Source organism: Crinia signifera, chromosome 5, assembly GCF_055691185.1.
Source record: "Crinia signifera chromosome 5, ASM5569118v1, whole genome shotgun sequence".
Classification (NCBI taxonomy): Eukaryota; Metazoa; Chordata; class Amphibia; order Anura; family Myobatrachidae; genus Crinia; species Crinia signifera.
This window is the reverse complement of record NC_139221.1, coordinates 229554760-229573931: the sequence shown is the minus strand read 5'-3', so window position 1 is coordinate 229573931 and position 19172 is coordinate 229554760. Positions and strand designations below refer to the sequence as shown.

General features: G+C 45.7%; 1 protein-coding gene across 1 annotated transcript; it reads left to right on the top strand.

The window, feature by feature from the left end:
- Window positions 1-446: 446 nt before the first annotated feature.
- On the top strand, window positions 447-11172 carry LOC146079654 (nucleotide-binding oligomerization domain-containing protein 1-like). Its single transcript, XM_083186341.1, is given in 7 exon segments — window positions 447-622; window positions 2696-2953; window positions 5616-5790; window positions 9074-9576; window positions 9579-9913; window positions 9915-10709; window positions 10711-11172. Coding segments are annotated over 6 exon segments (2118 nt in total). The 5' UTR covers window positions 447-622; window positions 2696-2773; the 3' UTR covers window positions 10841-11172.
- Window positions 11173-19172: the final 8000 nt, after the last annotated feature.

The window sequence follows — 19172 nt, the reverse complement described above, 5'->3', positions numbered from 1 at the left end:
GAGCCGCTCATTAGATATTCATATATTCACTGCACCCGAACGTAACTATGCACAAACGGGTGCAGTGAATACTGGGTCCCCCGCTGGCTATAGGGGGGTGCAGCCTGGGTCCTGGAGAGCCCCCCTCCCCTCCACAGTCCTCTGGAGCAGCCAGGGAGACTTTAATCTCTCTGGCTGCTTCCGGCTCCCTGAAAGCTCCCTGCTCCCTGCAGGGGTTAAGACTCTCCGCGAGTGGCGGAGAGCATCAGCCACATTGAATAGAGGGAGCAGGAGTGGCAGAGAGCCCTCCGGAACACGGAGAGTGCATGGAGAGCGAAATAAAACGCTCTCCATGCACGGAGAACTTTTTCATTGAATACTGCCCATAGTGTTTTAAACGCTGCACGCACGTTTTTTATTAAGTTTGTTTATCATAACACATTTTCTCACTTATTTCCAGCAGTTCTAAGCTGGTCCTACCAAGATGTACTTCCCCCAGACGCCGGTGATCTCAGACACACAGCGTCTATGGTGCCTAGGCAACGGCCGCGTCACACATGGGCGGAGCCTCACACTCGGAAGCTGAACGTTCAGTCCTGGCAGCGGGGAACAGCGTCTCTAACCCACACGCAGCACTTATAAGGTAAGAGAGCCTAATGGTTCTGTATTCTCCCTTTCTTATATGCACTTGCACCTTGCACTTTCAGCGCACGTCCAGAGGACGAGACTCCAGCAGTCTCGAAACGTTGACCACAGCTATGTTTTGATCTGCAACTTCTCCTTATAAATATCTTCTAAAAAAGACGTCTGAGTGCCACCTCCTTTCCTGGGGTAACCCCTACCAGGCTCCCCCCGGATTTTGTCTATATATATATATATATACATATATATATATATAGATAGATAGATATATAGATATATATATATATATATATATAGAGCGGCACTCAATGGGTTTTTAAAAAAAAACGTGTATATTCTCCAACGTTTCGGTGACTAGCCCCTTTGTCAAGGTGCACCTTGACATTGGGGCTAGTCCCCGAAACGTTGGAGAATATACACGCTTTTTTGAAAAACCCATTGAGTGCCGCTGTCTGTTTGTACCTAGTTACAGCCACGCTATCCATTGCATCCGGAGGGCACCTGGGAATTTGTGCCACAAAGTTGGAGTGCCGGGCCGCTACATACCTCTACCTCTATATACAGATGGGGCAGGTCCCATCTTGGCACCTATGGCGAGAGTTCCGCCAGCTGGCCATGGCTGGCCACGGCGCCCGCCATCGCAATACATTTTAAATGCTTGGCGATTCGCCGTGGCATCTCCGGATGAGTGCAATACCAGGGATCATCCACCAGATGTCACTTTTGAAAACCTCTTTTCGCATGCGTAAAATTTGTGCTGCAGCGCGTGCATGAAGCACAGGAACTACAGTAAATAATTTATTGTACCTGGCAAGCCTAGTCAGCGCCTCTCTTACACCACTGGCAGGAGCATGATCCCGTCTCTTTGGAGGAGAGGATCATGCTGATGCGGGCGGAGAGGCGCTGCATTTGTTTGACACGAAGGAGCGTCTCTGACGGATGCTCTTGCGACCCAGTTGCACAGACGTTCCAGTAATGAGACGCTTTTGCGTCTGAGTTGTTATTACGGCAGGGTACTACAGGGTACTACAGTAAAGTACTTTACTACTATTGTGCTGTGTCCACCAAGCTGTACTGTTCTATAGATAGTGTACACACTAATAAATCTGCGTCTGAGACGGCCCGACCCTTGGCGAAACCAGCGTCTGAGATGGCCCGCCCCTTCGTGGATTAGCGCTGCAGGAGATGTTGTAGTGTAATGTCCTGTAATGTATTTAAGGTCAGTTCAACCCCCCTTCACCCCTGGGGGGAGGGTAGGAGGCGTTTGAATCGAGCAGAGTTTGAATCAAATGACTCTCACCATGTGGTTTTGTCCACAAGAAATGCAGACAAAAATGCACAAGTGTGTAACCCAAACAGGCGTCCCTGGGTGCTGGTCCACAATGGGGGTCATTAGAAAATGTCCTCTGTCCTCCCAAACTGGTTTGGGATGACAGAGGATGTTTTCTAAGTACCCCCATTGTGGACCAGCACCCAGGGAAGCCTGTTTGGGTTACACACTTGCGCATTTTTGTCTGCATTTCTTGTGGACAAAACCACATGATGAGAGTCCTTTGATTCAAACTCTGCTTGTTTAATTTTATGTTTTTATAAAAATTAAAAAAAAAAAGGTATTGCACTATTGTGTTTTCCTATCCCTTTTTTGAGTGACTACCTTAAAGGAGAAAGGAAGAAAAGGATCGTTTGGTGATGAACTAAGTCCCTCCATCGAGCTCACATGTCTGCTAATTTGAGTAGACACATTTAATTGGTACGAGGCATATATATCTCGGTTAATAGAACTTCTTTAACGTTGCAGTATTATACCATTTTGTTTCTCCTTCTCTTTTTGGGTCAAATCCCCTGGAAAGGGAGAGAGGAGAGTTTACATCCAGCGCCCAGGGATGTCTGATTGTTCTTGTATTGGTATTGTATGTTTTTGAAGAGGTTCTTCATATAATCAGTACGGCATTCAGAGCTGCTTATAAGCGCACGGTAGATTGGTTTTAATCCAAACTCCTTCTACATCTTTTGTAATGCATGACAAGTCTTTTAAATGTGTTTTTGTTTTTTTTTCTTCACGATTTCTATACAGAGGCTGCAAGATTTGCAAGAACCCCTCAATAACGGTCCTACTAAATATTTGGAAAGCAAACTGTGAGGTTCTACCAGAATGATGGAACTACAGCAGCTTAGACAGCAGTCATTGGTTTATTCAATAACAACAAGTCGAGAGACATTGGTTACTCTAATTAGAAATACCCAGTGTTTGCTTGATAATTTAACTAACAATGGCTACTTTTCCACTGAAGATTCTGAAATTGTTCTACAATTTTCAACACGGGCAGACAGGGTAAGACAAATTACTCCTTCATTTCTTAATCCTCCTGATATACTTTTAAAGTTATAGGTATTTCAGTCTGGTTTGATTTATAAAAACTTGCTCCCAATACATGTTGTAAGACAAAGAAAGGGAATAAAATCATAGTGTAAAACAGCTTTACTAAACATACGGCTGATCCTCCGCCAGAATGTTTCAGCCATTTAAATTCTTCAAGTCTTCTCATCTATTGTTCTTTTATGATGTGTGCATCAATGTGGGTCTTTTTGTTTCTTCTATACTGTTCTACATTATTGATTGTGATATTGTTATTGGTGGATTCTCAGAATTACTTTGTTTTTTAATCACAAGGAGGTAGACTATAAGTAATTATGGGAAATACGTGTTCAGAGACTGTGGACATGTGTTGTGCTGAAACCAGGGCTGGTGCTATGGTGTCCGGCGCCCTCCTGCAAACCATACATTTTGTGTCCGCAAACTGTTGCAGGCACTAAAGGTGCCCATACACGGTGCGAGAATTGCATACGTTATGGGCTAGATCGCATGCAATGTGTGTGCAATGCGATCCGAAAGCAGTAAAAAAAAGTATGTGCAGCACATACAGTGGCGTAACTAGCTTTTGGGCGCCCCCCCGCCGTTGAAGGGAGGGCGCCCACGCACCCCGCCGCACCAACCCCCGCCCGCACCGCCGCACCAACCCCCGCCCGCACCGCCGCACCAACCCTTGCCTGCCCCGCCGCACCAACCCCCGCCTCGCCGCCCATGCAATCCCCCCCATCCCCCGCAGTCTTACCTACGCTCAGTACGTGCTGGTCCCGGCTCCCTTCTTCTGCTATGAGGACCACCACAAAATGTCCGCCCCCATGCAGCAGACAGTTTCAGAGAACTGTCTGTTAAATTTGGGAGGACATTTTGTTGTGGTCCTCACAGCAGAAGAAGGGAGCCGGGACCAGCGCGTACTGAAGAAGACACTGACAGGTAAAGACTGCGGGGGATGGCGGCGGGGCAGCGGGATGTAACTATAGCACTGCAGCCCCCGGCGCCCGCACATGCACAGCGCCCCCCCCCCCCCCCCCCCCCCCCCGCGGTCGCGGGGGCTGCGGTGCTATAGTTACGCCCCTGAGCACATACTTTTTCTACTGTGCAATGCGATGCCCTCAGGAGCACACATTGCATCGCACGCTGCTATTGCAGCATGTATGGCCACCTTTGGGCACATAACCCAGCCCATTATTTAAAAAGTGTCTAAATTAATATAAAAAAATCTACAATTATTAAAAATTTTGTTATAAACATGTATAATAAAAGACTCTCTTTTATTTTGCTGTTTAACTCTTGTGCAGTCCCTCGTCTTCTATCTGCATAGGCAGGATGCTGAGAAAACCATTACACCCCACTTGTGACTGAGGTGGAAAGGAGGGGAAAGAAGGAGGAGGTGGAAGAAGAGGGGAGGAGATAGAGGGGGCGTAGTGTTGAAGACTGGTAGTGGCACTGGCACAGCACACTGAGAAGAGGGAAGGAAGGGGAGGCGGCGCTGCTGATTGTTCGTCATTTGATTTAAAGGCGCAGGGAGCAATGGGTAGGGGGCGGATCCAGACATGACATTTCATCCATGCATTCACAGACAGCGCTACATGCCTCAACGCAAGTGTCCGTGAGGAAGAGGGGGCAGGTCGCAGGAGGAGGACAGTGTGTGCACGGTGCAGGGAGCTGCTCAGCCTCTCCATACTGCCACCTGATGTCAGACAGGCACTGTGGGCGGCGTGCAGGCTGTGTGCACTCGCGGTGCAGGGAGCAGCTGTTTATACTGCCGCACGCTGTCAGACAGGCGCTGCGGGTGGCGTTCAAGAGGCAGTGACAGTGAGGGCTGAGGCAGCTTTAGCAGAGCAGGGAGGGAGACAGCGCCTTTTCAGCATGGCGCCTCCCTGCTTTGCAGGAGCTGCTGAGTGGGTAGCGCCGGCCCTGGCTGAAACTCTCCAGAGGTAATATCACTGACACTGATAAGAAGTAGAGCTCATGCCAACTGTCATTAAATGCCAATGTGATTACTTTTTGTTATCAGCAGTCGATTTTATTATAAAGATGCCATTTTTGTGTTTTTCAAAAACAAAGTTTTTCCATTGAAAGATGCTAAATGTAGAATTCTCATTGATGTGGTTTCATGTCCTGAATGTTCATAAATGCATTTTTGTAAGTTAGACCAATGTAAATGAGCCACATACAGGTTGAGTATCCCCTATCCGAAATGCTCGGGACCACGAGCATTCCGGATAGGGGAATTTTTCGGTTTTTGGAATAATTTTTTTAGGCATACTTACATGTGCCCTGATGGTGTCCAGTGGTCCCTCTGGGTCCACGCAGTCCCCGGGCGTCCACAGCAGGCCTCCGGCATCTTCTCTGGGTCTCCAGCGGTCCCAGGAATGCATTGCGCGAGTGTGCACACTCGCGCAATTCATTCCTGGGACCACTGGAGACCCTGGAGAAGATGCCGGAGGCCTGCTGTGGACGCCCTGGCACTTGGTAAGTATGAAAAGAGGGTTAGGGGGGGTTAAAAAAAATTTCGAATGATTCCAAAAACCACGGTTTTTGGAATAATTTGGATAAGGGATGCACGGATATGGGATACTCAACCTGTATATGATTTTATTATTTAAAATATTTCCTATTGTTACAGGTACGTCAGATTCTGGATCTGGTTGGGAGTAAAGGAGAGGAGGTTGCTCAATGTTTCATATATATACTTCACAAAGTGCCTGAAGCTTATTTTGATTTAAACTCTTGGTTACAAGAAATCAATTTTCAAGCTTCAGAACAAATGCAGAGTTTGCATATTACAAAAAAGGACCCTGGTATGAATATCTTATTTCGTTACTAGTCAATGTTAACATATCTTTTTTAGCATATCAGCTCAACTATTTAGAACTAGAAAGTAATTTCTAGCAGCTTATTTGTGGCCTGTTTTATAAGTATGTTTACTGTGAAAAGAATGTATTAACCAGTTTCAAGTATAATCTTATGCTAGGCACTCGCAAGGCGGAAGAATTGGCTGTCTTGCCTGTTGGCTGTTTGACATCAGTCATTTACATGTGCCCACTCATTTGTGATGTCATTCATCAACAGTCTCTACAAGAAGTGTACAGACGGTCTGCAGACCACCCAAACACACAGTGTTTTTGATATATCTGCAGATATATTGGCCATCAGATAGGCTGCAGGGCCAACGTGATATGCCATAAAATGTATATCTTACAATCCATAACTATGGTCAGTTTTCGTACATACTGTAACTGATATCAAATAGACATGTATACTGTAGGTGAATGCCCTTTAAAAAGCCCATCCCTAATCCATAGGGTTCCCTAGGGCTTCTGTGCACAGTAACAGAGAATGATTGCATCCCATCATGGTCAGAGAAGAATCTACAGTTCTGTTGTCCAGATAAATTGGAACCATACTTTCTCAAAGATAACTGGGAACTAAAACTCTGAGGGCTAACATGGCTGCCTTCAGCTTTAGCAGATTGAAGTGAGCCTTCTGATCTATGGATCATCTCCCTTTCGCTGCCTAGACTTGACTGATTATCATGCCTTCATTGTATATTCTAATTTTGGACTATCAATGAACCATGATTCTGCCCATCTCTCTGGAGGAACCACCATAGAGAAAGAAGGGGTGTCTACTTTGAAACAAAACAGATCAGATCAGATCAGACCAAAGTGCATTTATATATAAGTGGAGCTTGGCCAAAGTCAACAGAATCTGAACACAGTCTGATCTGTTCCAGCAGCATAGTATGACTAGTATGTCTATTTGAGATTATTTTTCGGAGTCGCATGTCTGTCTTGTAATAAACCCTGCGGCAGGAAAAGTTTGCTGATGGTGCGGGATGCCAAACAAACTACAATTTCTTTTTAAAGTGGCAATGGTTTGCCTTGGTTTTGGTAGATGGTTTTAAAAGAAAAACATCCGAGTTCATCCTGAAACCTGCACTTCCGGTGACCTCGGACTGTATTACATCCCGCTTCTGATCTCATTTATCAAATCTGAGTTAAATTACATTAAAATTTTTGTTAAATTTAACATATTGAGCATGTGACCATTAGCTCAGTGAGCAGATGCTTGGCCATGTCCTTCTTTGTCAGAACAAGCTAGGGGCCTGATTCAGAGTTGATCACTGATCAGCGACTTCGCAATTCAGCTGCTTATCAAATTACTGCGCATGCATATCAGCCACATGGAGCATGATTGTACTCCCAGTTTGATCACAGTAGTCTCAGTTTGATTGACAGTAAGTGTGGTCGAAATAAGGGTGTGCCCAAGCATTTTTTTAGGAGGGTCTGTAACCAAGTAATTAAACAGAGATTAATTAAACAAATATCTTGGTTTTGAACACTGGCTTGAAAGGCACAATAATAAATAGAAAACACGCCTGGTTTTGTATTTAAAATGATTGATCCTTTAGTGAATAGCACTGCTTAAGATGGTAGTAAATTTACCCCATGCATATGATATTTGAAAGCAAATAAATTAAAATATAGCCTGAGCCCAACAAGATTTTCTCCAGTGCCTTATACAGCTTTTTGAAGTGGCATCTGGGTGGCCCTTAACCCCTTCTGTGGTGGGTTTTTTTTTGGGAGCGCTCCCCACTGGGCGAGTTTTTTATGGGGAGCGCTCCCTTTAAAAAACCCACCACCGCCTACCTGGGTCCGGGCAGCGCCACTGAACTGTCACTCAGCGGCTGCCCGAACCTGCGCCCCCCCCCCCCAGCACTGCGTCCCTTTATACTTCATACAAAACCCGGAGGGGAGGGGGGAGGAGGAGGGAGCCAGAGGCGCCGCAGAGGGGAGGGAGCCGGGAGTTCAGTGAGTGAACTCAGCAGCGCTGCCCGGCTGTAAACAGTGGCAATCCCGAGAATTTTCCGGGCTTGCCAGACTGGGCACTGAGGCACAGCCCGGAAAATTCTCGGGATTGACACTGAAGAGGTTAAAGTACAATAGCGTTACAATGGACATTTTGTAAAAAGAAAACGTAAAATTCCATGGGTCACTAAATATTCATTAGGACAATTAATAACATAATTTATTTAAATAAATAAATAAATACAATTTTTGAACTACAGTATGTTGAACTATTTTCAAAAAGGTTAGCTACAGTACTAATAGAAGATTTTTTATGTTTTATCGCTGTTCTTTGTTAGGGTTAATTATTTTTTGTTAAATGTTATGGGCTGGATTTACTAAAAACGTTTTGGGCAGTGGCTTGACGTGCTGGATATATCTAGCTTTTCTGCATAACAAACTTTAATGTATAGCTGCTGTTTAAAAACTCTGTAATTGCGGGTGCCGTATGGCTCACGTTTCTCCGACATCAGAATCCTGACTGTCAGGAGCCCCACAATTGGAATCCTGACTTAGACAGGTTATTTTCCTTCATGGGGGTCCACAACCCCCATAGAGGGAGAATAGAATAGGTGGAGGGCGCAGCCAGCTAGGGGCTTAAATGCACTTGCCCCCTGTCGGGCTTCTAACAGTCTGGATTCAAATGTCGGAGAAACAACCATCAGAATCCCGACTGTCGGTGAGTAATACCATACCTGTAATTGCATGCAATTTAGGGAAAACCACCATCAGCCAAAGATGGGTTCTGCACCTAGCCAATGCTCAGCATCATTGGATTGGCTCACTGTTATATCAGAGATATCCCCTTCCACCTTTGTGAAGAAGGGGAAGAACCTATGTGCTGCCGACCAGCACTTGCTTCCTCATGCGTAGGAATCGTCAGTTGTGGTTGCTCCGGCTCAGCTCCTACCACCAGCTTGTTTTTTAAGTACTGCCGGGAATGGGTCATACCTGCCAGAGCGAGGAGGCCTGAAGTCATTGTGCCCACCAGGGATTTCAATGACACCTGCTAATAAAATATATGTGTAATATGAGTAATATAAGACTTTACTACACATCTTTTTAATGCCTTCTTTTTAACACCAGTGTACACTTCCACTTGTATCTGCTGTTTAAAAAACTCTCATTTGAGTTCTTTATTGATTTGGAGGGATACAGTATTTACTTGATATCATGTGTGTGGTTCCTAATCCATATATGAATTATATATCATTTATTGTTTCCTTTTTTTCAGTTACTATGTATATGATGAAGCTCAAACAAGAATTGAGTAGTGGGTCCAGGTTTGTTGATTCGTACAACCATAGGGAGGAGATGATGCTCCAGGAAACATACATCAATGGCATCATGGAGCTGGTCAATGCTAGAAATTAAACGATGGGACGTGTAAAAGATTTACATTCCGTGTTTGATGACACTGGGGTAATCAATGAAGATGGAGAAACTACTTTCATCTATGGTGATGCTGGCATGGGAAAAACTCTCTTGATCCAAAAAATGCAGAATATGTGGGCCAAAGGAGAATCTTATTGTGGTATAAAATTCTTTTTTAGGTTTCGGTGTAGAACATTTATCTTTTTCAAACCGAACACTACCATGTCTCTGAAGGACCTTCTCTTCAAATACAACTGCACTCCGGACCATGATCCAGAAGAAGTATTTAGATATATTATTAACTTTCCAGAAACTGTTTTGTTCACCTTTGATGGCTTTGATGAAATACCTTCCAATTTTGACATGACATGAACAATGTTCCAGAAGTGTTGTCACCCACTGACTCCACCCAAGTTTTAAGTGGAAAATTATTGAAGGGGTCAAAGAAAATTTTAACAGCAAGGACAATTTGTCAGGTGAATGCTAACTTTGTCCGTAAGAAAATAATGCTCCGTGGCTTTTCTACAGATAACCTAAATGAATATATTGGTTTGTTCTTTACAGAACCCGAAGTTCAAAGACGTGTGTTTAGCAACCTGGAAGCCAACCACAACATCCTCAGCTTGTGTTCAATCCCCTTATTTTGCTATATAATATTTAAGTCTTACGAACACTTTTATCTTAAGAATGAGAGTTTCAAGCAGTTCAGTAACACTTACAGATATCTTTTTACTCATAACTGAAGTGTATTTGAGCTTATTAAGTGCTAAAGCCTCAAAAAGTCAGTTTGAGACTTATAAAAGCTGTCAGGGCTCCTTGCTGTCCATTGGAAAGTTAGCTTACAGTGAAATGGACAAGTCGCAGTTTGTTTTTGACCAAGACGTCATCACGTCTCTTGATATTCCTGAGAAAGATCTCCAATTGGGAATCCTCAGGACAGTGAAAAACTACAGTGAATGCGATGACAAAGCGTCTTTTGAATTTTTTCATGTGACACTTCAGTCTTTCTTTTCTGCTTTATTTCTTGTAATTGACAATCAAACAAGCACTACAGATCTCCTGAAATATTTCAACCATTGTACATATTTTCAGCATGAAGGACCGCAAGCTTCCCTTATGTCATGTTTTTGTACAAAGAGGCGCAAACCGGGCGATCCTTTCACAAATTACAATCACTTGCAGTTCGTCAATCTTTTTCTCTGTGGGCTGCTCTCCAAGCCAAAGCAAGCCCTTTTAGAGAGCCTAGTACTTCCTCTAGTTCTGAAACTCAAGAGAAAAGCAATCAAGCAACAGCTCTTCAAGAGCGTCAAATGTCACTTAAAAAACTTGCCCTGTTCACGTTTTATGGGGTATAACCGGGTCCATGCACTGACTCACTTCATTTGGATGGCACGATGTGTAGTGGAGACTCAGAATGAGAAAGTGGGGAAACTTGCAGCCAAGGGCATTTGTGCTGATTACATTAATCTAAGTTTCTGTGATGCTTGTTCCTCTGACTGGGGCCATCGCCTTTATACTGAACCATTATCAGAAAAAAATAGCTTTGGAACTGGACAACAACAATATAAATGATTATGGAGTGAGAGAGCTCATACCGTGCTATGGAAAGCTCACTGTGGTTAGGTAAGGATTCTTATCATTTGTTGTTAGAAATATATTCAGCTGCCCTGCACGTAGATGTAAAGCATGGTAGCATAATCATCTACATTTCCATTTTAGAAATCAGGGTAAATAATCCCCATCACGAATCGGTACCATTGGTGTCCCAATCTGCTAACTTTTATTCAGTTAAAGTCCTAAAAGTCAATATCGGTACTTGTGTATTTTGGCGGCGCCCATCGCATCGCAGACCATTACACATGCGATGGTATGCAATGCGACGCGATTTCGTTGGTTAGTGTACGATGGCATACAATTTTCAAATTGTATGCCATTGTACATGGCATACAATGCCATACGATGCGATGCGATTAAACATTGTATAAGCACCCTAATGGGTGCTTATACAATGTTAAGCACCCTAATGGGTGCTTACAATGTTAAATGCACCCCCACGCCACCCCCCCACTATAAACGTGAACCTGAAGCGTGGCGAGCGCAGCGGTACGTGAGGGGCGGCGGTGAAGCCCGCGAAGGGACGCGTTTACCTTTGAAGGTATCCGCGTCCCCACGCGGGGCTCGCCACGCTTCGGGCTCGGTGGCTCGCTGCGCTCGCCATACTAATCTATTCTCAACTCCACGCCGACGTGGATAGTGGGGGTATGAAAAGGTCATAGGACGCGTACCGCCGCCGCTCGCCACGCTTCGGGTTCACGTTTATAGTGGGGGGGGTGGCGTGGGGGTGCATTTAACATTGTAAGCACCCTTTAGGGTGCTTGTACGATTTTTCATCGTATAGGGGGTCAAAATCGCATTGCATGCCATCGGGTACATGGCATGCGATGCGATACGATACGTTCATCGTACAATGCTGAAATCGGGCGCCGCCAAAATACACAAGTACCTCAATATCTTACAGTCTGTACTATTTGTTGTAATATAGCATGTGTAAATGCATATAAAGTTGTACAAAAATAGTTTTGAAAGAGATAAATGCACAATATTTATTACGTGTGTTTCAAGACATGGGGCACGGGAGATCACATTTTCCGAGCCAGCAGAATGACATGGATGCAATGGGAGTAGCGACTGACTGTTTTGTGTGAAAGGGCTAGAGTGGCGTGATGTCACATGCAGCCACTGTGACCGGGTAATGTTCAAGCACTTCGCTGTGTAGTGAAATGCTCAGACTTTAACAATGTGCCCGCAAAATTTTGCAGCACATCACTGAGTGGTACCCGATATGTGGGGCAGCCTTGCTGGGATGCACCCTACAGTCTTCCACCACGGATTTTAGTTTTGGGAGGATTCCCAAAACTACAACCCACTCTAAATCAGGCCCTTAGGCCGGTATTCAATTATCCCTAAAGAAACATCGGGTGGTTTTCGCAATTTTTCCTGGTGTTTCTCCAATTTACTTTCTTTCAGGGTTATCCAATTTGGTGGTCCAAAAGAAAATACATGTTTGCCCAAACAACACAGTTTTCAGGGATTTTGCTTTGCCTGCTGGAAACACCTGAAACAAAATCTCAGATAAGCTAAATTAACAGCCCACCGGTGTGACAATTCCTTTCAAATCTTAGTAATGACTTAAGCATTAATTTAGTTAACACTAGGGATGTGTACCGGGCACTTTTCGTATTTCGTGAAACGCGTTTTGCGTCTGTATCTCGGGCAGTGTTTGGATCTTGATCTGTTTCAAAACACCACCATTTTCCTGTTTCGTGTTTTGGATCTGTATTTTTTTTGCCAAAAAACAAAAAAATTGCAGAATTTGTTTTTTTTATTGATCCTACGCTATTATTAACCTCAATATCATTAATTTCCACTAATTTCCAGTATATTCTGAACACCTCACAATATTGTTTTTAGGGCAAAAGGTTGCACCAAGGTACACAAGTGTGTGGCACAAACACATGGCTCATCTAGGAGTGACACTGCACCCCCGCCCACCCACCCACCCTTATGTTGGGTAAATAGGACATGCACACTTTAACAAACCAATCATTTTAGGGTTGATTGTGGCTGAAATTATTGGTTTGTTTGGGCCTCCACAAAAAGAGAAGCAAATCACCTCTCCCTGTACAAATTGGCTCTATAGAGGCAAGATGTCCTCCTCATCCTCAGATTCCTCATTCCTTCAGTGTGTACTTCCTCATCCTCACAGATTATCAATTCATCCCCACTGGACTCCACAATCACAGGTCCCTCTGTAGTCTCTGGAGGCAATTGCTGGTCTTCGTTCAAGAATTGATCATTCATTTTGATGAACATCATCTTCTCCACATTTTGCAGAAGCAACTTTCTACACCGCTCACTGACCAGGTTGCCAGCTGCACTAAAAACTCTTTCGGAGTACACACTGGGGGGGAACAACTCAGGTAAAATAGAGCCAGTTTGTACAGGGGCCTCCAAACTGCCTTTTTTCCTGCCTTGGATGCTGTCGCCAAAGTAAGCCTTCGCCATTTTTTCAATGGTGACAGCATCCAATGCAGCGACAGAAGACATGTCAGCAATCATTGGCAGGTCCTTTAGTCCGGACCAGATATCCAAACTCGCTTGTGCCTGCCCTGCATCCCTGCCCAGTGGGTTGTGTCGGAAATTTCAGCTGTTTCCTCGCAGCACAGGTGTGGGAGAAAATGAGGGAGGAGCTGTTGCCATGTTACGGTCCGCTTCAGATGACAATCTCCTGACCAGCAGGTCTTTGCACCTTTGTAGATTTGTGTCTGCTGGAAACAGAGACACAATATACGCTTTAACCCGAGGATCGAGCACGGTTGCCAGAATGTATTCCTCTGACTTTAACAGACTTACCACCCTCTCATCCTGGCAAAACGTATGGAGGGCTTCATCCACAAGAGCTGGCAGTGTCGGAGCTGACTTCACGTGTGGCAAGTTCAAATGGCTGGAGAACCTTGCACAACATGGAAATCAGCCTCCACTGTGCTTGAGTCAAGTTCATCCCCTCTCCTCTGCCTATATTGTAGGTGTCCGTGTAGGCTTGAATGGCCTTTTGCTGCTCCTCCATCCTATGCAGCATATAGAGGGTGGAGTTCCAGCGCATCACCACTTCTTGTTTAAGGTGATGGCAGGGCAGGTTGAGGAGTTTTTGTGCCGCTCCAGCCTTCGGCAGGCAGTGGCAGAATGGCAAAAGTGTCCAGCAATTTTGCGGGCCACCGCAAGCATCTCCTGCATGCTCCTGTCAGTTTTTAGGAAAGGCTGCACCATCAAAATTGCCCATATGCCCACACAATGTTACTGGCATTGTCCGACCACACAAATCCCCAGGAGAGTCTAAGTGCCACTGCGAGATGATTTACCTCAGTTTCTCTAAGAGGTTGTCGGCATTGTGCCTCTAACTGAAACCGGTGATACACAGTATAGCCTGCCTTGGAAGGAGCTGGCATTTTGGAGATGCTGCTGCTGTTGTTGCGGAAGGCGATGCATCTACCCAGTGAGCTGTCACAGTCATATAGTCTTTAGTTTGCCCTGAACCACTTGTCCACATGTCCCTGGTTAAGTGGTCAGTGTGTACAACAGCATTTTTCAGGGCACAGAGGACACTTTTTTGGACGTCTCTGTATATCCTCTGTATCACCTGCCTAGTGAAGTGGAATTGAGACGGGATTTGGTACCGGGGACACAATACCTCCATCAACTGTCTAAATCCCACTCCACTGATGGCGGACACAGGACGCACATCTAACACCAACATAGCTGTCAAGACTGCAGTTATCCGCTTTGCCATTGGATGACTGCTGTCGTACTTCGTCCTCATGGTGAACGACTGATGGACGGTCAAATGCTTAGTGAAAGATGTAGCAGTGTTACAACTTCCCCTCTGGGACGATGACCGACTCCCAGCAGTGGCAGCAGTAGTAGGCATACCGCTCATCAGCAGCATTCTCCTCCTGGTCAACTTCCTCCTCAGTGCCAGCTCCATCAATTTCGTCCTCCTGGTGTACAACACAATTGACAACTTCAAAATCAGGAACTGGACTGTGGGTGATCCTTCCAGCATATGCAGAGGGCGTGCCGCAAATGGTAGAAGGAGGCACCTCTTCCCGTACAGTGATGGGAAGGTCAGGCATCGCAACCGCCAACACCCTTGGACTCTACTTGGGGATTTGTGATACCATGTCTTTAGAAGGCAGGGCTGTTTGATGTGTTTTTTATGACAGCTTAACTCTCTTTACATTTCTAGGTGGGGGAGAGGAGGATGAGGAGGAGGGCTGTGATCATCAAGTGAAGCTGAACTAGTCAAGAACATAGGCCAGAGCCTTAGCTGTTCCTTGCCACTCCTTGTTGTAAATGGCATATTGGCAAGCTTACGTTTCTCCTCCAAGGATTTACATTTTTTTTTTCTACAACAACTGAACTTTGCCATTTTGGATTTGACATGCCCTCTACGATGTCATTGGGCATTGGCCTTTTCAGACGACATTGATGACATTTCACGTTCTTTGTCTTGACTAGTGGCAGCAGCTTCAGCACTCGGAGGAAGTGGTTCTTGTTCTTTCACTATTGGAGTCTCCATATTTTTGTTCTCCATTATCATTCTGGAGTTATAAAATATGCGGCACAGGAGAGTAATGTACCCCTAAACCTCCCCACACACACAGCAGAGACTGAAAAGATGAAAGGGATTATTAAACCCCTTTAGTGGCAATCCCGAGAATTTTCCAGGCTGTGCCTCAGTGCCCAGTCTGGCAAGCCTGGAAAATTCTAGGGATTGACACTGTTTAGAGTTCACTCATTGATCTCAGGCAGCTTCGGCACTGCCCGGCTCCCTCCCCTCTGCGGCCCCTCCTCCTCCCCCCTCCCCTCTGTCTTTTGCATTGTCCTGTCCGGTGCCGGCTTATGACAAGCCAGCTACAGGGAGCAGGGCCGGGGCGATGGGGAGCAGGGCCGGGCAGCGCTTTATTCACATTCCAGTGGTGCCTGGACCCAGGGAGAGTGTGGTGGATTTTTTTTAGGGAGCGCTCCCCAAAAAAAAAACAGTACTCTTTACCTAGAACGCGCCCATCGCGGGCATCGCATGCCATTATAATGGCATGCGATGCGACCGATGCGATGCCCGCGATTTTACATAGAAATGCATGTTAAAATGTAAATCGCGTCGGTCGCATCGCATGCGACCAAAAAATCGCATGCGATGTGACCGACGTGATTACCGCGATTTTACATAGGGAACAATGTTAAATGGCCCAATTGACCCGATTTTACATAGGGAACAAAGTTAAATGGCCCACAGACCACAAATAGCCACCCTGAAGTGTGAAATGGCCCCCCCAATTGTTAACGCCACCCCACGATCAACGTCAACCCGAAGCGTGGCGAGTGCAGAGAGCCCGCGAGGGGCGGCTGTACGAGTCCTACGACCTTTTCATACCCCCACTATCCACGTCGGCGCGGAGTTGAGACGCTCACTGCGCTCGCCACGCTTCGGGCTCGGTGGCTCGCTACGCTCGCCACACTTTCTATTCTCAACTCCACGCCGACGTGGATAGTGGGGGTGTGAAAAGGTCGGAGGACGCGTACCACCGCCCCTCGCGGGCTCGCTGCGCTCGCCATGCTTTGGGTTGACGTTGATCGTGGGGTGGCGTTAACAATTGGGGGGGCCATTACACACTTCAGGGTGGCTATTTGGGGTCTGTGGGCCAGTTAACATTGTTCCCTATGTAAAATCGGGTCAATTGGGCCATTTAACATTGTTTCCTATGTAAAATCGCGGTAATCGCGTCGGTCACATCGCATGCGATTTTTTGGTCGCATGCGATGCGACGACGCTATTTTTTACCTTGCGATGCCTAAGATCAAAATCGTGGGCGCCGTTCTAGGTAAAGAGTACCAAAAAAACTTGCCCAGTGGGGACCGCTCCTTAAAAAAAAAAACACCACTGAAGGGGTTAATAACCCCATTTATTGGAAAAATATTATGCAGCCTTCACAGGAGAGTAATGTACCCTGTCCTTTATACACACACACACACACACACACACGGCAGAGACTGAAAAAATTAAAGGGATTATTAATAACCACTTTATTGGAAAAATATTATGCAGCCTTCAGAGGAGAGTAATGTGCCCTGTCCCTTACACACACATGGCAGAGGCAGAAAAAAAATGATTAATAACTTGTTAACCCCTTTATTTGACAATTATGCTGGTGGCACAGGAGCGTAGTGTACCCCTAAACCCCACACACACACACACAGCAGAGACTGAAAAAATTAAAGGGATTATATCAATAACCCCTTTATTGGAAAAATATTATACGGCCTTCACAGGAGAGTAGTGTACCCTTACACACACACAACAGAGACAGAAGAAAATCAGAAAAATAAATCTTTATTCTTTAATATTTTTTACAGTGTACAGCTGTCGGCTTCCGACAGGCTGAGTTTCCACCTACATTAAAAAGTAAGAGAAACGCCTCAGCGAAAACTGACCAATCGATTAGAAAGTGGGTGGAATGGATTTGCTTTCCCGCCTTGACAGATTGTATATTAACTGTGTTTGCTGCGTGGTCCTGTTCACTATTTTGACTACCTGCAATGAGGAGAGGGGTGCTGCGGAGCAACTCAAATACGTTTTTTTGCTGTGGGAAAGTGCACTATGGAGAATAAGAACGTCCGGGGGGGGGGGGCAGCAGATTGCTGCTGTCCAGCAGGGGGGGGGGGGGAAGGGCAGCGGGCGCCGAGCGCTGACTACCGCACTCCAGGGGGGGGGGGGGCAACAACTTGATGCTGTCCGCCCGCCCCTCCCCCCCCTCACCCGCTCCAACACCCCCCCTCACCTGCTCCAAATGGGGGGGGGGGCGTCGGATTGCTGCTGTCCAGCATGGGGGGAGGGCAGCAGGCACTGGGCGCTGACTACCGCGCTCTATCCACGGGTAGGCTCCAGTCAGGGGTGGAGGTGGGGGGGGCATGTGGTGTACTCACCTGCTCCCTGTTTCGTTGAATTGGCTTTACAGCTGCTGCAGCTTTCCAGCTTTCTTCCAACTTCCTGGTCTCCTCGGCGGCTCACTACCACCCTCCAGTGGCCCTGCATGGGTGGGTGGTTGTTGTCCAACTTACCTTTTGGTGTTTGGTTCTTATTTGCTTTTTTGGAAGATGCCTGACGTCAAAACATTTAATGTTGACAGCAGTTTCTAAAAACCACTGACTGCGTGATTTGACCGTACACGACGTTCCAGGTCTGGATCCAACAGATCATACAGTGAATGTGAGACGATAAGATATAATTTTGTATCACTTCTGCCTCAGAGAGGCTCTTTCAGTTCACGCCTAGTACGATACTGCTGTGGAAATGAGGCACGCACTGATACACCAATAAAGGCAATTCCTGTCCACGATCATGATTTCCATTTTTCATTTGTAGGCAGTGTTAAAAAATGATGTGTAAAATGAATAAATGCAGATTGCCCTAAAATGAATGTTTCCAATACAGCTGACTGCTGAGGGGTGAATAGAATCCTGGGTAAAAATGTGTATCACATGGGTATAACAGTGCATCATGGGTAAAAAATAATAATTATAAAAAATATCAAAATATATTAACGTGGCTCAAATAAACCTCAAAACATAATATATCTCTAAAAGATAACAATAAAAAAAGATAAATACAAAAAAAATGAAACCTTTTATGTTCGTATGCTGCTTTAGAGCCTAAAAGATGTTGGAATTACATTTGCAAAAGTCACATCCAAAAGTCTTAAAAGCATTTTGAAAATCTGATATAGAATAGTTTATAACATGAAAGCAAGTATTTTAACATTAGACAAATTCAAATGTCTAAACATTCAAAAGTCAAAAGCGTTTTCACAGTCGGAATGTATCGGAAAGTTGGAAACAAGTCATGTAGTTTTATTGGGATGAATTTCCACCTTTTAGTGGTACCTCTGTGGAAAAGTGTATTTCTGGACACACTTTCGCCATTGTTGAAAAACATTACAGTGTGCAAATGTGACCAGGGGCGTAGCGAGGGCGGAGCCACCGGAGCACGCGCTCCGGGCGCAGAGAGATCAAATGGCGCCGGAGCCGCGTGCCACCGGCTCCCCTGCCCTGCTTCCCCGCCCAGCTGCAGCGTTTAGTTACTTACAGTCGGAGTGGAGGTGCCGAGATTTAGCTGCCTGTGACTCAGGCACCCGGCAGGTCAGAGCAGCAGGGACAGTGGCATCATGGGAATTGTAGTTTATATGTTACTGCTCAAACTTTGAGCAGTTAACGTTTAAACTACAAATCCCATGAGGCCATGCTTTGCCCTGGGAGGAAGTCTCACACAGGTGAACTTGTGAGACAGAGAATGGGAACCGCGCTGGTGGGATCAGGAAGGATGCATGCAAGGTCAGTGAATGTGC